At 49.7% G+C, this 15,837-nt stretch overlaps 1 protein-coding gene across 1 annotated transcript; it reads right to left on the bottom strand.

Annotated features, from left to right (window-relative positions):
• Nucleotides 1–950: 950 nt before the first annotated feature.
• Nucleotides 951–14,246, bottom strand: INHBB (inhibin subunit beta B). Its single transcript, XM_082242211.1, has 3 exons — nt 14,231–14,246; nt 9,411–11,255; nt 951–3,730 (listed from the first exon to the last, which is right to left on the bottom strand). Exons 2-3 carry the CDS (start codon nt 9,823–9,825, stop codon nt 2,955–2,957), a joined length of 1,191 nt encoding a protein of 396 aa, XP_082098337.1. The 5' UTR covers nt 9,826–11,255; nt 14,231–14,246; the 3' UTR covers nt 951–2,954.
• Between the last annotated feature and the right edge of the window lie 1,591 nt (nt 14,247–15,837).

Below are 15,837 nucleotides of genomic sequence, written 5' to 3'. Positions count from 1 at the left end.
CCACTTAACAGAATGCCAGCTGGTCCAAGTCAAGCTTCATGATGAAGAACTGTAAGAAGAGGTGAGCAGATACCCTAAGGCTGCCCATCAGCAGGTGGGCATCAGACTAGGTAGGCATAAAGGTAACCTGGGCACAGCCTTCCCTGCTATGGTGACATGTGCTGCATTTCTGCTTAAATTAGCATAATTATTTATACATTTGCAGCTTTTGAATTTGGATTTCTTTTTGCAAATCTGGGTGGTAGCGATGGTTGTTTTGTCCTCTTTTGAGGGGGGATTCATTTCCTCTTTTTCACCTGTAAGTGACCACCCTAGTCAGGTCACCAAGCATTCACTTAGGCTACACAAGGTGATTGGGAGACCAGCATGCTGAGCTACGGACTGTGCTTTCTAAAACTACACACATACCATCCCCTGCAGAGATCCTGTGGGTGACACTCATCCCACAGCAAACAAGCCAAGGTGGAACACATTCCCTGTACGTAACCAGCTTGAAAACCACCAGCCCAGCTCATATGGGCTATTCCACCCCCTGCAGAAAAAAAGGAAGGCCATTGTCTTGGTACAAGATGATTTGTAGGAAGATTCTGAAAGGGAGGGTGAGAGCAAAAAAGCAAACTCCTTCCCAGTTAATCTTGGCCCTCGGCTGTGTCCCACCTGCCCCCAGATTGTGTGCGCCTAACCTTAATCATGTGTGGAATTGAACGAGGCTTGCACCTGCACTCCTTGGCTTATCCAACAAACGGTTACGCATGCGTGGTCCCATTCAGTGGCATGTAAGCATCTTCAGCGATGAGGCTTTGGTCCCCTCCAGCTTTGGATATACTTTGTTACAAAGGGGTTTCTGAAACAGTCCAGGAAAACTGCAGCCCTCAAACTTTTTTTTCTCTCTCGCTCCATTTTATTTACTTAAACTGTACACAAATGTAAAATACTCTGACAGCAAAATCTAAGTGAAAGTTGTTTTGTATTTAAATTATTATGGAACAGAACCTATAAGGGACTTTATTAAATAAACAACAACTGGGGTTTTCTTTCTTTCTTCTTGTTTAAAGGATGCACATCTCGTCTGCTATGTGTTGTTGGTATAGAAAAGACACTGACCCAAATGTCACAGAATCAATCTTGTACCCTGAAAAAAAATTGGTAGGCCTCACAGCAGAGTATTCAGTATCATTACATGATATATAGATATATGATGACCTTGCCATCTGATAAAAATTACAATTAATATGTTGGCCTCTTTGGTTCCAAAATCTTATGTATAATACATTTCACTGTGTTCATCATCATCATCATCATTATTATTGCTGCTATAAAAATAACCTTTTTTCTTCTTCTTCAAATGGCAGTTTTCTCTTGACTAAGTCGTGCAACTACATCAGTGCAAACATGAAAAGCAATCATTCGCTTTTAAAAAAAAGAAGCAAAAGATTTAATTTCAAGTATAAAAAAAATATTAAAAAGTCATCTCATTTCAGTCCAGTTTCGTCTAGTACGGGTCAACACTTTTTTAAAAATTGCATAGCTCATGCGGCACTTGTTTTTAACCTAGAGATAAGTGAGCAAAGAGAAGTGCACCATCAAGTCCCAACCATTCAAGGCATTGAAATCTGCAAGTGCTATAATAATGTGCATTCAAGCAGTTTGCGAGTGCTATGCTGTAGCATGGGGGTGGGGTTTGAGCTCTGCAGCCATCCTTGACATATTCTGGGAAGGGGTTTTTTTTAAATTAAAAAAACCCTCTCCCCACTCTTGTTCCCCCCCACCCATCCGTAAGTCTTCTCCAATGTTCCTCAACCGTTACAAAACGCCTTGCATTTCCACACCCGCATACACTCCCTCAAAATGTATCCACTGTGTGGCTATAAATCATCACCACCACCGTCCGTTTCCTCTTCTCCCTGTTACTCCTCCCCAGCCGCTCCAAGCCTGCGCTTGCTGATTCCCCTGACAAGCTGCAACTTTTGATGTCGCCGATGTTCTGAGAAGGTGAAGACTGTTGAGATGAATAGCGAACAAAAAATGGGGACAGGATGGACCCAAGCCCTTTTTGAGATGATGCGGCCAGGATACCGATCCCACATGGGGTGAGGATGGGAGTATCTCATAGCCCGTTAAAAGCATGAAATCATGCCAACATACCATTCAGAAGAATACAGCAACTGTGATTATATTAAGCTCATGGTACTTGCTTAAGTATATTTCTCTCGTAGCAATATTCTACTCTGGAAGTGCTATAGGCCATTTGTGATTTCTTTAAAAATATATATATACACACATTATGTTTAACCTCAAGAGGAAGGGCTCATCATGCTGTAAATCAGGTAGCCTGCTACTCCTTCCCTTTTTTTTAGACCTTAGAGGTGAAGGTTGGTCGTTTGGTCACTTAAATACCTGCGTATGCGAATATATTAGACTGTTTTCTCTTTTTGTGCTTCCCTGTGGTTTCATTCTAAACACATGCCTGGCTGGCTGACAGATGAAATGGCTATTGGCCCACTGTATTGTTTTTTAATCACTGGCAGACATTTAACTCCCTTTCCTTTCTTTGTTTAAACTTGCTTCTGTCCTCCAATCTGCATCATGCAACCGTGTGTGTTTGTGTGTATCGCGCTCTCTCTCTCTGCGTGTGTGTGTGTGCTTTGTGTCCTTGGGTGTGTGGGTGGGATTAAGGTACTTCATAGCATTAGTCTATAAGTGGTAGCATAGTTTAGTGTCCAAGAACCACGAACTGCCACGGCCCTGACAACAGAGTGAAACAATACACATATCTTTGCTGCTGTTGTAATCTCTGCTCCTTGCTGCTGTTGCCTCTCTGCGGTGATTTTATATATATATATAAAACATCCATGCCTGGAAGAATATTCAGCAAAAACCACCCTTCTAATTCCATTTCTGTATGGGAATGTCCTAGACCTCCTGTCCCGTGTCAAACACACCCCTTCCCCAAATCAGGCGCAACCACATTCTTCCACAATCATATTGGGAACGTCCCTCTTCACGATGTTGTATTCGTCATCAAAGTACAGCATGGATATCGAGCTAAGTTTGGTCGGGATGCAACAGGAGTTCACAGTGCCTGGGTTCAGCCCTCGCATGCGGTACTGATTCACCACTGCGGTGTGAAAAGAGGAAGCTGAGCCCGGGACACCAGCCAAATAGGCCGGGCAGCTCCCTTCACAGTAATTCCCATTGTAACCATGTGGCGCTATGATCCAGTCATTCCATCCAATGAGTCTAAAGTCAATGAAAAACTGTTGCCTGCAACATAAATTGGTCCTGCCATCACACTCCAGGCCTCTTTTCCGGATTCTGTGCTTGTTGTCAGCCAAGCGGGCTTGCACCACTAAAAAAGGCCGGTGAGACTCGTCCCCGGGGTCCACATAAATTGGCAGCACTGAATACTCTTCGCAGCCTTCGCACTGAACATCCAAGTTCAGTCTTCTTTCCCCTTTCTCAAAGAGAGCCTGGATTGGTTCTGTCATGGGAAATGTGTGCCAGCCACTTCTTTTGAGATCAACTTTCTTTTCAACCACATTCCACTTGCTGCTAGTGTCCGGGTCTTGGAAATACACTTTGACTCTTACTTTCCGCCGGCTGCCTTTCTCCAAGACATATGGAAGCAGCTTCAAGTAAAGCCACAGGTTGGCTTGAACCACAAACAAGTTCCGATTCCCTTCATTGGAAATGAAGAAATAGAGGCGCACTCGAGAGGAAGCCAGGTCATCTAAGATGCAAGGGGGAAGAAATGCCGTTAAGTTCAGAAAGGTGTGCTGCTTTGCTTTGTTTTTAAAGGAAATATCCACAGCAAATTACTAAATGCCAAAAAAGGTAATAATAATGTAAATAAATAAAATGACCAAAGGTAAATGGATAAGTGTAAATTGCAAAGTGAGCTTGGCGGCTGAGTCAGTATTTATAAACCCATTGCTGAGTGAGTTCCCAGAGAGAAACTAATCAGGCTATAGGTGAAAAAAATACCAGATCCTTAGAAATCAGCAATTAAGGTCAGAGAGATTGAGAGCCATGAAAGGAACTCTGTGAGCACCTGGATAAGTGCTAATTAATGGCATTTTTTAAAGTGTTGGCCTGGCAAAGGCAGCCTTCGTGTATAATTTTCCCAGAAAGCACAGGTTGCTAACAATCAGAGAACATTTTGCAGAGAAAGGATTTGGTTACAGTTTAGATGTGCTGTAATCTCACCCAGCAGCCCCATGATCCTTGGGAAATAAAGGCTCTTTACTAGTCCAGTTAACTAAGGCCACCTTCTTAGGTAAAGGTAAAGGGACCCCTGACCATTAAGTTCAGTCATGACCAACTCTGGGGTTGCGCCGCTCATCTCGCTTTATTGGCCAAGGGAGCCGGTGTACAGCTTCCGGGTCATGTGGCCAGCATGACTAAGCCGCTTCTGGCGAACCAGAGCAGCGCACAGAAAGACCGTTTACCTTCCCGCCGGAGCGGTACCTATTTATCTATTTGCACTTTGATGTGCTTTCGAACTGCTAGGTTGGCAGGAGCAGGGACCGAGCAATGGGAGCTCACCCCGTCATGGGGATTCAAACCACCGACCTTCTGATTGGCAAGTCCTAGGCTCTGTGGTTTAACCCACAGCGCCACCCGCGTCCCACTAGGCCACCTTCTTACTGAAGTACATAGGCGCCGACTCCATGGGGCTTGAGGGGGCCCGAGCTCCCTCAAAAATTCGTTTGGGGGGGCTCCGCCCCCCCAATAATCTCCGGCGCCCCTCCAGCAGAGCGCCATCGTCGCCCCTCCCCCAGCCCAAAATGCACAGGGTCGGACTGCATGCCTCCTGCCCTCCCTCCCGAGCAAAAGCTCCACCCAATTTCCTTCGGAGCTGATTAATAGGCGCAGCACGCTCTCCCCTATTCGCTCACGAGGAGGCGGCGCCACTTTATTTGCATATTCATGAGCTTATTTATTATTCATGAGCTTTCCCGGGGGCCCCCCCAATATTTTTTATAAGTCCGCGTCCCTGCTGAAGTATAAATCAGTGTCTATCTGGACTGCCCCGTACTGAACTGCAGGTGGAGATATGCTATACCATACAAACATACTTCATGAACATACATAACTAGGTGTCAGGGGACAGGTTCTAGGCACCCACCACCAGCTAGCAGCAGCCAGAAAGTTGACATGCAATGCCATCCATGGACTGGCAGGCAAGTGGGCACTGCCTGAGGGAAGATAGAGGCTATTGGTGCAGTGCCCCATTCAACTAATGGGCCAGCCTCTACTGCTCCTGGAAAAGTTAATGTTGTGTGTGTGTGTGTGTGTTTACCACAGGTACCAAGCGTACACCCCAAGCATAAAGACTTACTATAAATCCCACTAATATTGCTCAGTGAGCTAAGCAATGCTGACTTGTGCCTGGTATCTCTTCATGGAAGAAATAGCTCAGTCAGTAGAGCATGAGACTCTTAATCTCAGGGTTGTGGGTTCAAGCCCCACATGGGGTGAAATATTCCTGCATTGCAAGGAGTTGGACTAGATGACACTCATGGTCCCTGCCAACTCTGCAATTCTATGAAAAGCCAAAAAACAAATGCTACAGCATTTGGCTGCTACCTTCTCATTTGTACTTTTATTTTTTATAATATGAACAATAAATGGGAGGAGCTGTCAAACATGTCACTGACATCTCTTAACCTAAACCTTTCTGACCCCTGTGGTTATAATCCTATGCACACTTACCTAGGAAAGTGCCATTGAACTCAGCAGGACTGATTTCTAAATAGGCATGCACAGGATTGGTCCAATCATGGCTTCACCCAATATTCTTCATTCAATTCCATTTCATCCAGTATACCAGAAATAGAAACCTCAGCACTGCCATTGTCATCTAGAACTACTGAATCCTTGTTACAGTGCCATTTAAATCTGGTCCAAAAGGGAAGGCACAATTAGCTGGGTTGTTGAACTTTGCGTACAGAAGATCTCAGGTCCAGTCCTCAGCATCTCCAGGTGGGGCTGGGAATGTCCCCTGCATGGAGCTCTAGACAGCCACTGCCAGTATCAACAATAGTGAGTTAATAGTCTGACTCAGTATAAGGCAGCTTCAGCTGCTCCTAATCATTGAGTTCTTGTGATCTTCTCCTAGTACTTTATCATTTCAAATGAGCATGTATTCTTATCATGTGCATTCTGGGACCCGGGCAGAAAGAACACCTTGTACACCATATGAATTATTGTATGTGTCTCAGCGCCACACCACTAGGCTTCCTACACCCTATAGCAGGGATAGGGAACTAGTGACCTTTCAGGTGCTGTTGGACTCTAACTCCCATCTTCTCGGACTCCTGGCCATGCTGGCTGGAGCAGCTGGGAGTTGGAGCTGAACAGCCTCTGGAAAGCCACCTTCCTTGTCCTCTAGGCATCCAAAGCGTAGCTCTTGACCTGCCTGCAGCTTGGAAACTTGTAAATATAGTAAGCAAGTAATGGACAAGCAAAACACACAAACCAAGTATTTTTGATGTTGATAAAGAGAAAGTAATAAATGAAGTGAAAGAGGGAGAAAGAGAAAGAGAACTAATAGGTTTAATAGAGCCATCCACCATCCACCTATCTATTCTTGCAGCACGTCTCTTCTTCCATTCAGCTATCCCCTCCCCTGAACCTGCAGCTCTTACAGCGGTTTTTGGACTTTCTACCTTAATGGAACCTTTCCCATGTCACGTGATCTGCTGAAAAGATTCCTGGCTATCTGCCATAGACTCCTAGCACGTGGAAATGAATTTAGAGGCACATGCCTTGCACAAACTCAGCTCGTGTGGGCACAGTTAGGGGTGGGGAATCAGTGGCCCTCCTGATGCTGTTTGATACCAACTCTCAGCAGATGGGCCATAAAGGATGGAACTTCTGGACCAGCTAAGCTTTCCCAGCCCAGCCCTAGACAAACTGAGAGTGTAGCTTAAAACACTGTGGCTGCATTCTGTGAGGAATGAAAGCTTCTTCACCACTGCTGAACTTCACTGATGATTCCCTGATAAGTTTCCAATGAACCCTCAAGTTATACTGCAAAACACTTTGAAAATGACAATCTGTTGTATGCATTGGTGGAGAAGCTTAGAGGTAGACAGAGAGAAACTAAAGCATTCTGGTAGACTAGCTAACAAGCTGTAGTACCTAACTGAAGAAGCATACATTAAAAAGAAAATCTACACTTCTGTAGTTAGGGATACCAAAGGAGATATGGTATAGGGTAGGTTACTGAGCAAGAGCATCTTGCTCAAGTTGATAGGATGGGTGGATAAAGAAGATGGAGAGCAGATACTTATGGCATTTTAGATAGATGAGTGAAAATCAGCCTGACTGTTTCAGAACCAAACTTAGATTGACTAAACCAGGAATGGTGGATGGATGGAGGCAATGCTATAAAAACTAGATTACCATTAAAGAACCATGGAGAGGCATAGTACCAAAAGTAGCAAAATGGATGTTACAGGAAACTGAGATTAAGTTGAACAGATATTGTTGATGAATGGGTCATATGTGGCAATTATAGTGCATGGAAAAATACAACAGGGGTGACTGTATACAGTAGATTTGTGGGAAATAAATAAATAGGCTGGTTCAGTACCAATTCACTACTATGCATGGTTTGAAAGTGTGTGTGAATGGATGAGTATGAAATAAGGAAATAGAAAACAATAAAGAGGTATGTGATAGGTTTAAGGATAGAGGGGTGCATATAAAACTCAACATGATATATAGTGGGATGGATGGATGGATGGATGGGATCACCAAGTGGGTACTGTATGCAAGATCATAAAATTTAGAATACATGGAGAGTGTAGGTCAACAAAGGGGATTAGATGACATGGGTTGGACAGGTATGTGCAGCAGAGGATTTGAATGGCAAGGAGGAAGAGAAGAATATACCTGAGGTTGAGTGAGATGAGGAAGGAGATGACTGAATGAGTGGGATGTTAGTAGAAAGGTAAATAAGTGGGTGTACTGAACAGGCATATAAAATGATGCCTATGTGTGACAGGTACCTGACTGGTATTGAAAGTGAGCATAGGAGATGAATCCACGGATGGATGGATGCAAAAAGGATGGATGGATGCAAAAAGGTATGAGGGTGGATTACTGGATGAAGAGAAGAAGTCACACAATGTTAGGGATGGAAGGGTAACTATCCCATAGGACACTAGAAATGAAGCGTGTGGATAAGGAACAGATAAGGAGGTGGAAAAGAAGAGATGGGTGGCATGAGAGATAGTGAATGGGTCGTGGGAAGGATATACCCATGTGAGTATAGGAGAGGTGCCTGAGAATACCCTACATGGATGTATAAGTCTGGGGAAGGAAAGGCTCTTCTTAGCTGGATGGGTGAATGAGCTGGCACAGTAGATGTGCTGGAATAAGGACCAGTAAAGTGAAGGAGAGCACAGAGTGAAGCAGCTAATGCAGATGAATAAACAAGGTAAGTGAGAGGGATGCGCCCCTGGTCTAGAAGGGTGCTGTACTCGTCAAAGAGACAATGACTAGATCTGCATGACAAGCTAACAAATGAAGGGATAAAGGCAAGAATGAGATTTACATAAAAACCAGTGAGGCAGGAATCCGGCCTGCAGGGCAAATAAATTAATGGGATGCTAGTGAGCTAACAAAGCAGAGACATCACCTTGCCAACAAAGGTCCGTATAGTTAAAGCTAGGGTTTTCCCAGTAGTGATGTATGGAAGTGAGAGCTGGACCATAAAGAAGGCTGATCGCCAAAGAATTGATGCTTTTGAATTATGGTGCTGGAGTCCCATGGACTGCAAGAAGATCAGACCTATCCATTCTGAAGGAAATCAGCCCTGAGTGCTCACTGGAAGGACAGATCCTGAAACTGAGGCTCCAATACTTTGGCCACCTGATGAGAAGAGAAGATTCCCTGGAAAAGACCCTGATGTTGGGAAAGATGGAGGGCACAAGGAGAAGGGGACGACAGAGGACGAGATGGCTGGACATCTTGAAGCTGGTTGGTTCTTGAAGCTACCAACATGAGTTTGACCAAGCTGCGGGAGTCAGGAGTGCCTGGCCTGCTCTGGTCCATGGGGTCATGAAGCGTCAGACACGACTAAACAACAAGAAGTGAGCTAACAGAAAGTAATCGGCAAAAGAAGGAAAACGGATAGCATAGCACAGGATAGGTTGGGCGGGTAGACAGTGCTGGATTGGACAAACTGCGTCCCAAACAGAAATGTTTAACTTCAAGGTTGCAAGGGGCGGGGCGGGGACATGTGCCTGGGTGGGAGGCCGAGAAGGGCTTGCTGGAGGTCGAGAAACTGCTGCGGGTGGGAGACTGGATGCTTAGGGCATACAGGCCGAGGAGGGTAGGTGATGGGTGCGGAGGGCAAAGAGGTCAAAGCGGGCTAGGTCGACGCGCGGGCGGCCCACCTGTCTCGGCGAAGCTGATGATCTCGGAGAGCTGCTCGTGCGCCGCGGGGCCGCCGCTGGCCTGGCCGTCCAGGCTGGGGATCTCGACGCGGCCGTCGTCGCGCACCTTGCCGGCGTGCAGCTTGCGCAGCGCCGTGACCATGGCCGCCTTGGGCACGGCGTGGGTGATGTTGGGCCGCTCTCGCATCTGCAGGCGGCTCAGGATGTGCCGCTTGACGGCCTCCAGGAAATCGCCGTCCACGGCCCCGCGCTCCTCGGGAGGCCGCCGGAAGCCGCACGAGGTGCAAGTGTCCTGCTGCGGGGCGGCTCCGGGAGGGGTCGGCGAGGCACCGGCGCCCAGCACCAGCCAGCAGGCGGCCAGCAGCAGGAGCAGCAGCAGCGCGGCCAGGGCCCCCCTCCGAGCCGCCCCGTCCATGCCGAGCTCCAGGCAGGTCCGGCGCGGCGATCCGAGCCGGCGAGCGCCCGAGAGGGGTGCGCGGCGCTCAAGGGGGCGCTATGTTGGGGAGGACGGGGGGAGGCCGGCGAGCCGGATCCGGGCGTCCCCCTCGGCTGGCCAGCCAGGGAGCAGGTCGGCGGGAGGCAAGGCGGCAAGTTGGGAGCCGGTCCGCCGAGAGCGGCAGGGCGGGCGGAGAGGGTGCGATCCCGGAGAGCCCGAGTCCCCCGGCGGCCTCCCGGCGGTCAGTTGCCAGCGGGCATCTCCGAAGCCGACAGCTCCTGCTTCATGGTTTCAGTTTGTTCGCCTCCAGCTCGCGCAGAGTCCAGCCAAAAAGGAAAAAGAGGGGTGGGGGGAGTGCGGACACCGGGGGTGGGTGGGGAGGAGGGCGATCTTTTTTAGTCCAGAGTCATCGGAAGGCCAGAGGGGAGGGGGGAGGGGTGGCGCGGAGGATCAACTGGGCAGCTTGAGAGAGTCAATCCAATTTATCGCGGCGAGCTGGGCGCACTCCCGGCAGCGGTGCCTCCCTCTGTCCCTCTGCCACAAGGCTGGGGGGGGGGGAGAAGGGGAAGCGAGCCAACTCCCGTCCGCGCGAAGCGAGCGGTCCCTCGTTGCGCTCCGCGGCTGCGTCTCCTTCGGCGCGGGGAGCGGCGCCCTCCCTAGCTCGCTCGCTCGCTCTCCCTTCTGCGCCCGCCGCCGCAGCCTCGGTTCGCCCGCCTCTGGCAAAGCGAAGTTAACCTGAAAGCCAAGAGCGGGCAGCGCGCAGGAGGAGGAGGAGGGGAGGGGAAGGCGGCGGCGGCGCGCGCGGGGGGGGGACACTCAGTCCGATCCACAAAGGCGGATACTCCCTCTCCCCCACACTTTCCCCTCTTTTGCGGGAGGGGGGTCAAGTTGGGGCTCCAGCCCAGCCGATGGGGGCCCTTTCTGGAGATCCCGCGATCATGCAGCTGTCCACATTAAAACAGTTAAATAAAAAACCATACAAGTAGTAATGGTAGTAGTAGTAGTAGTGTTTAAAGCCCCGGAAGCAAGCGGGCAAGAAAAGCTCCAGAAGCGACTGGAATTCGAAGTCAGCAGGTCCTGTTTAAAAGTAGCCGTCCGTTCAGGCTTTCCTTCGCATTCAGCAAATCCCGCCCTTCTTGTTATTTGGCACTGGGCTTCTCGTGAGTAAAAAGGCAGACCCACCGCGCTGCTTTCCTGCAGCGGTTGATCTTTGCCTGTGCCTTCTTGTGTTTTATTCTCTCTCTCTCTCTCTCTCCAGCTCCTGAACCTGACGTTCCGCCTCCGATCGCCAAGTGGAAGGTCTCGGATGGAGAAGCGCCTTGTTCTTCCTCGCTTATCTGCCTCTAATCTCCTGGCGACGGGTTTAACCCCCCCCTTCTTTCTTTCTTTCTTTCTTTCTTTCTTTCTTTCTTTCTTTCTTTCTTTCTTTCTTTCTTTCTTTCTTTCTTTCTTTTTCTTTTCTTTCTTTCTTTTTGACCTGCCAAATCACAACATTGGGCCACTTTTCTACAGAAACTTTTATACAGAAGTTAAAACCACGTGGGATCTCCAACCTATAACAGACTAGGCGCCACAGGCTCTGCACTGTCGAGATTAAGCATTTTCGCCTGCAGGCTTCTGCAGCAGCAACTTCCTGATGTGGAAATATTAACTATGCTTGTTCCTTTAACTACGCCCCCACCCACCCCGCGACAGCCATTCAATACTGAGAGGGAGAGAAGGATATTACGTGGAACACTCATTTGTCCAATACTCATTGCCAGCGAAAAGGAGGAATCCGGATAAAGTTAGCAGCAGCGCAATTAAACTAATTAGCCGGTGAATGGCGCGGTGGTTGAGAGCATGAGCTGCGATGTCTCTGGCTGAAACTCCAGCTCAGTCGAAGCGAGGTGGTCTCGGGGAAGCCGCATTCGCCCTCCCCTTTCAGGGCCCTCTCTGTGCGATATGGGGAATGGCAACAGCACTCGCCTACCTTGCAGGGCTGTCAAAATCATAGAATCAGGTAATTGTGGAGTTGCAAGGGACTCTGAGGGTCAGCTAGTCCAAGAAATCTCAACACGCGATTCCCCATCCAGTTTGAAACCATGCCGGACGCTGCTTAGCTTTGCAAATGTGCTAGCAGTTTTATTGCTCCCATCGCTGAGCTAATGCCCAAAGGGGTGGCTAAAACGTGGAAGAGGTCCGTGGCACTTTCAGAACTTAAAACAGTTTCTTATGGTATACAAGCCCCCTGATCTCGTGGGCCATGCTGCATTGGGCTTATTGCAGATGTCCAGAAACATCTGGAGGGGATCATCCGGCTGCCCCTTGAGTTTTTCAGGACTGGGACCTCTCTCTAGGAGCGCTGCTTTTGTCTGTTTTGGAGCATGTTTGGCAAAAGCAGTTTCAAATGTAGTGTATATTCCTGCTTCTAAACAAACATATCCATGCCCGCCCGCCCCTCAATCTCTCTCTCTCTCCTCTCTCTCTCTCTCTCTCTCTCTCTCTCTCTCTCTCTCTCTCACACACACACACACCCCATACTGATAAGTGCAGTTCCAGCCGAAGTATGTTCAGTATGATGTTTCGGTCTATGGACCCGTGTGTCGGCGCGGGCATGCTATCAATGGTTACGTGGAGACTGAGACCTGGGTGCAAATCCCATTGCAGCGGGGTGCGGGGGCTGGCAGCTTGGGTGGCCTGGAGCACGTCACTCCGCCTTGTTCCCCATATGTCAAAATAGAAATAACAGTCCCCTACCCTTCTTGACTGGAGATGAGCATTACAAGCCTGGAAAGCTCATCGCCAGTGTCCGAATAAGGCCTCGCCCATGCGTTGCACGCAGGTGCGCAAAGGCTGCCTGTATGTAGGAAGTGCAACAAGGCGCAACTGCACGTGGGTGGATGCGCTCAGCATGAGATCTATATATACCGCCTCTTTCTATGGGAAAATAGCAGGGTGGGAATTAATCCTCCGCTACTCGGAGGTCTGGCACTGGGCAAAGGGGTCGCCAAAGTTTTGTTTTTCCCTGCAGAGGACCGTTTTTTCTGGTCGCTTTTGCTCACAGAATTGACCTCGAGAATGATATCCCTACCTATCCAGATGCAACGAGAAAGCGTGGGGAGGAACCACTGCTAGGCTCCTAAAAGTGGAGAGGAAGACTGGAGAATGGGAGAAGAGAAAGAGAAGGCGAGGGGCTGACTGGTGCCCTGCGCGCCTTTTCTGCTTGTTGATATTCTGGGGACATTCTCGCTTCAGTCGCCGCTGCCTCTTGAGCCTCTCCTCTCTCCTCGGGGAAATCCCTGGCTTTTCTCAACTCTCCGCCGTGCTTCCCCCACCTCCTTGGAACCCAGCGCCGGTCCTTTTCTCCCCCTATCTAATGCGGAGGGCGGAGGGGTTGGCCTGCTTGTGCACCCCACCCCCAGCCTGGCACCGCCTCAGCGCGCTGGGCTGTGCAGCCTTGTGCGTCCCTTTGGCTTGCCTAGCGGAATCCTTAATGGCCAGCCTCGAGCTCCGAGGGGGCGGCCGAGAAACTCAGGGAAGGGGGGGCGGCGCTGCGCTTGCACCTGGCACCGCCAGTGGGAATCTTGCCCTTAGCTCGGGCGACAGCGAGCCAAAAGAAACGAACACCCACCCAGCGAGCGCACGAAGCCAGCACGCACAAAACACCGCACAAAGGCGAGCGCTCCCCGAAGGCGAAGAGAGAGCGCTGGCCAGAAACGAACACACACACACGGTGCAACGTCACATCCTCAGCACGCTTCCCCCTCCAGTTTACTTTCCCCAACAGGGCTTCTCTCACCAAGTCCTTCCCGGCAAAGCAGCATTTACGAGCCACAATAAAAACAAAAAGAGCGCACAGCCTAAACACAACATCAGACCAATTGCACGCACAGGCTCCCCCTCCCCTGCAGTATGGCAACTCTGGCTAGTAGAATGGTTGGCATCCGTCTCTCTAGGGGAGTGAAGTTGGGTGGCTGATATTATAATCGCCACATTTAGCACCGGGGGGCATAGCCGGGGGAGGGGCAGGGAGCAGCTGCCCCCATCAATACAAATTAATACAAGCCTGAGGTTCTGCCCCCCCCCCACAAAAATCCTGGCTACGCTCATGCCGGAGGAAGCTACCTGTAACTAACCACGCACGTGAGTTAAACCAAAGTGCTGGAACTTTTACGGTCGTTCTTTATCATTCGGCTCCGTCTATGCGCCTTTCAGAAATGATCCCACCATTGTGATTTAAAGCAGACATGCCACGGAGTCCATGCCACGGGTCAACGCAGAAGTACGGGCCCACTGAGCGCAATGGGGCTTTCTCCCGGGTTCAGTGCCTAGGGAAAGAGCCTTGCAGAGCAATCCCATAGCTCGTTTACTCAGAATCAAGCCCCACTGAGTTCGAGGGGACTTACTTCCAAGTAAATATGCCTCGGATTGTCTCGAGGCTTTCAGCTGATCCGGAGTCAGGCAGCGCTCGCGTGGCTATTTCATTTTGCCGCTTGGATCTGTTTGGCGCGCGCTCCAGTTCTCAGCATCACCAGCAGCGCCTCCCTCGGACAGGCCGCCACAGAACACAAAGCACCAGGAAGGACGCACAGGCAGGATGACACCGAAGAAATACCACACACACTCTCTCTCTCCTCACACGCACATACACACGTTGCCCATAACTCAAAGGGCATTCCCGGGACAGGCTTGGCGGGGAGGGGCACATATTGCGTCACAGACAGAGCTGCGATCACACCTGCTAGGTAAGAGAGGCAGGGGAGAGAGTATGCCAAGGCTCTGCGCTTGTAGAAACAGCAGTTTGCTCACCTGCTGTTGTGGGCAGGGCAGGCGCCTTTTCCCTTTGGGGCTCAAGCCTCGGCCCGGGTGGGGTGATTGCTTTACAAAGCAGGTGAAAGCGACGCTGCCGGGCATAGGCAGGCGAGCGATCGTCTTCGCGATACCACGGCGGCGGCAGGCAGCCTCTGGCATGGAAACTTTAGGCAAAGGGCTCCGCCTGTCGCTTACAGCTGGAAATGGGCCAGCTGTCTGAATGCGCCTTTTCTCCCTCTCCTTCTAGGGCAGTTTTATGTTAGCATCGGCGCCGCGTCAAGGCGTGTGATGGCAAACAGATATGTTCATAATAAAGTTGCACGCGCGTGAACACACGTGCGCTCATTGTGCAATCTAATAACCCTCTGGATTGCGTCGCCAAGGTGGTGCTCTCCCGACTACAACTCCCATGATCTGCAACCAATATGGCCAATGTGTCTGGGATGGTGGCAGCTGGAGTGCAACATCTGGAGAGATGTTGGCTACTCCTGATGCAGAGGCAGCCCGGTGCCATTTCCATCCCTCTCCCATGCTTTTCTGTGTCATTTCACTAGAAGCACCACTTAGGGGTTTTAAAAGTCCCACGGACTTACTCCTAAAAGTGCTCTCTGACAGCAACCTGCATTAGGAAGCTTCTTGCAATGCATATTACATTATTATTATTGACTTTCTTCAGCAGGAAGCCCCCAACAACACAGCAAAATGTAAGGAAGATGAAGAGGTGAAACTGGGTCTTCCCAGCCTCCTTCATGGTCATGGTGCCAGAGGTGCCACCTGCATGAGGTAATTGGGTCAAGTGCTATGACCCTCCTAGCAGAAATCTGGGTTAATCTCCAATCTCCAGATCAGATTTCTACTCACTTGACAGAAACAGATTAAATCACATCTGATCAGAAGCTTCTTAAGACTATCTTCCAGCCCACAGCAACATTTCAGCAGACCGCCCCTCGTTGCCCCTCCTCACCTTGAAAGCTCAGCACTCTCTTGCTACCCCCTGGCATACGTTGAGGTTTGGGGTCTGAAACTGCAAGAAAGAAACAGATGAAAAATATAAACACTATTAGGTGTATACACCAAAGGCATTTTTACAGGGGTTAGAGGCGTAACCAATGAAGCCCAGATCGTTGGCATCTTCCTAGAACCTCCAGGCTTGCTTATTCCCTGGCCAGGAGCCAACAATTTTGTGATGAAAGGGCA

This window comes from Podarcis vaucheri (genome assembly GCF_965113315.1).
Source record: "Podarcis vaucheri genome assembly, chromosome: 1".
NCBI lineage: Eukaryota > Metazoa > Chordata > Lepidosauria > Squamata > Lacertidae > Podarcis > Podarcis vaucheri.
This window is presented reverse-complemented; position numbering and strand designations above follow the sequence as displayed.

Bases quoted from the DNA above. Each gene is read 5' to 3' on its own strand.
- INHBB (XM_082242211.1), bottom strand. From the start codon at position 9,825: ATGGACGGGGCGGCTCGGAGGGGGGCCCTGGCCGCGCTGCTGCTGCTC. The intron at 3,731-9,410 runs GTGGGCCGCCCG...CTTGCATCTTAG, and splicing joins CATCAGCTTCGCCGAGACAG to ATGACCTGGCTTCCTCTCGA.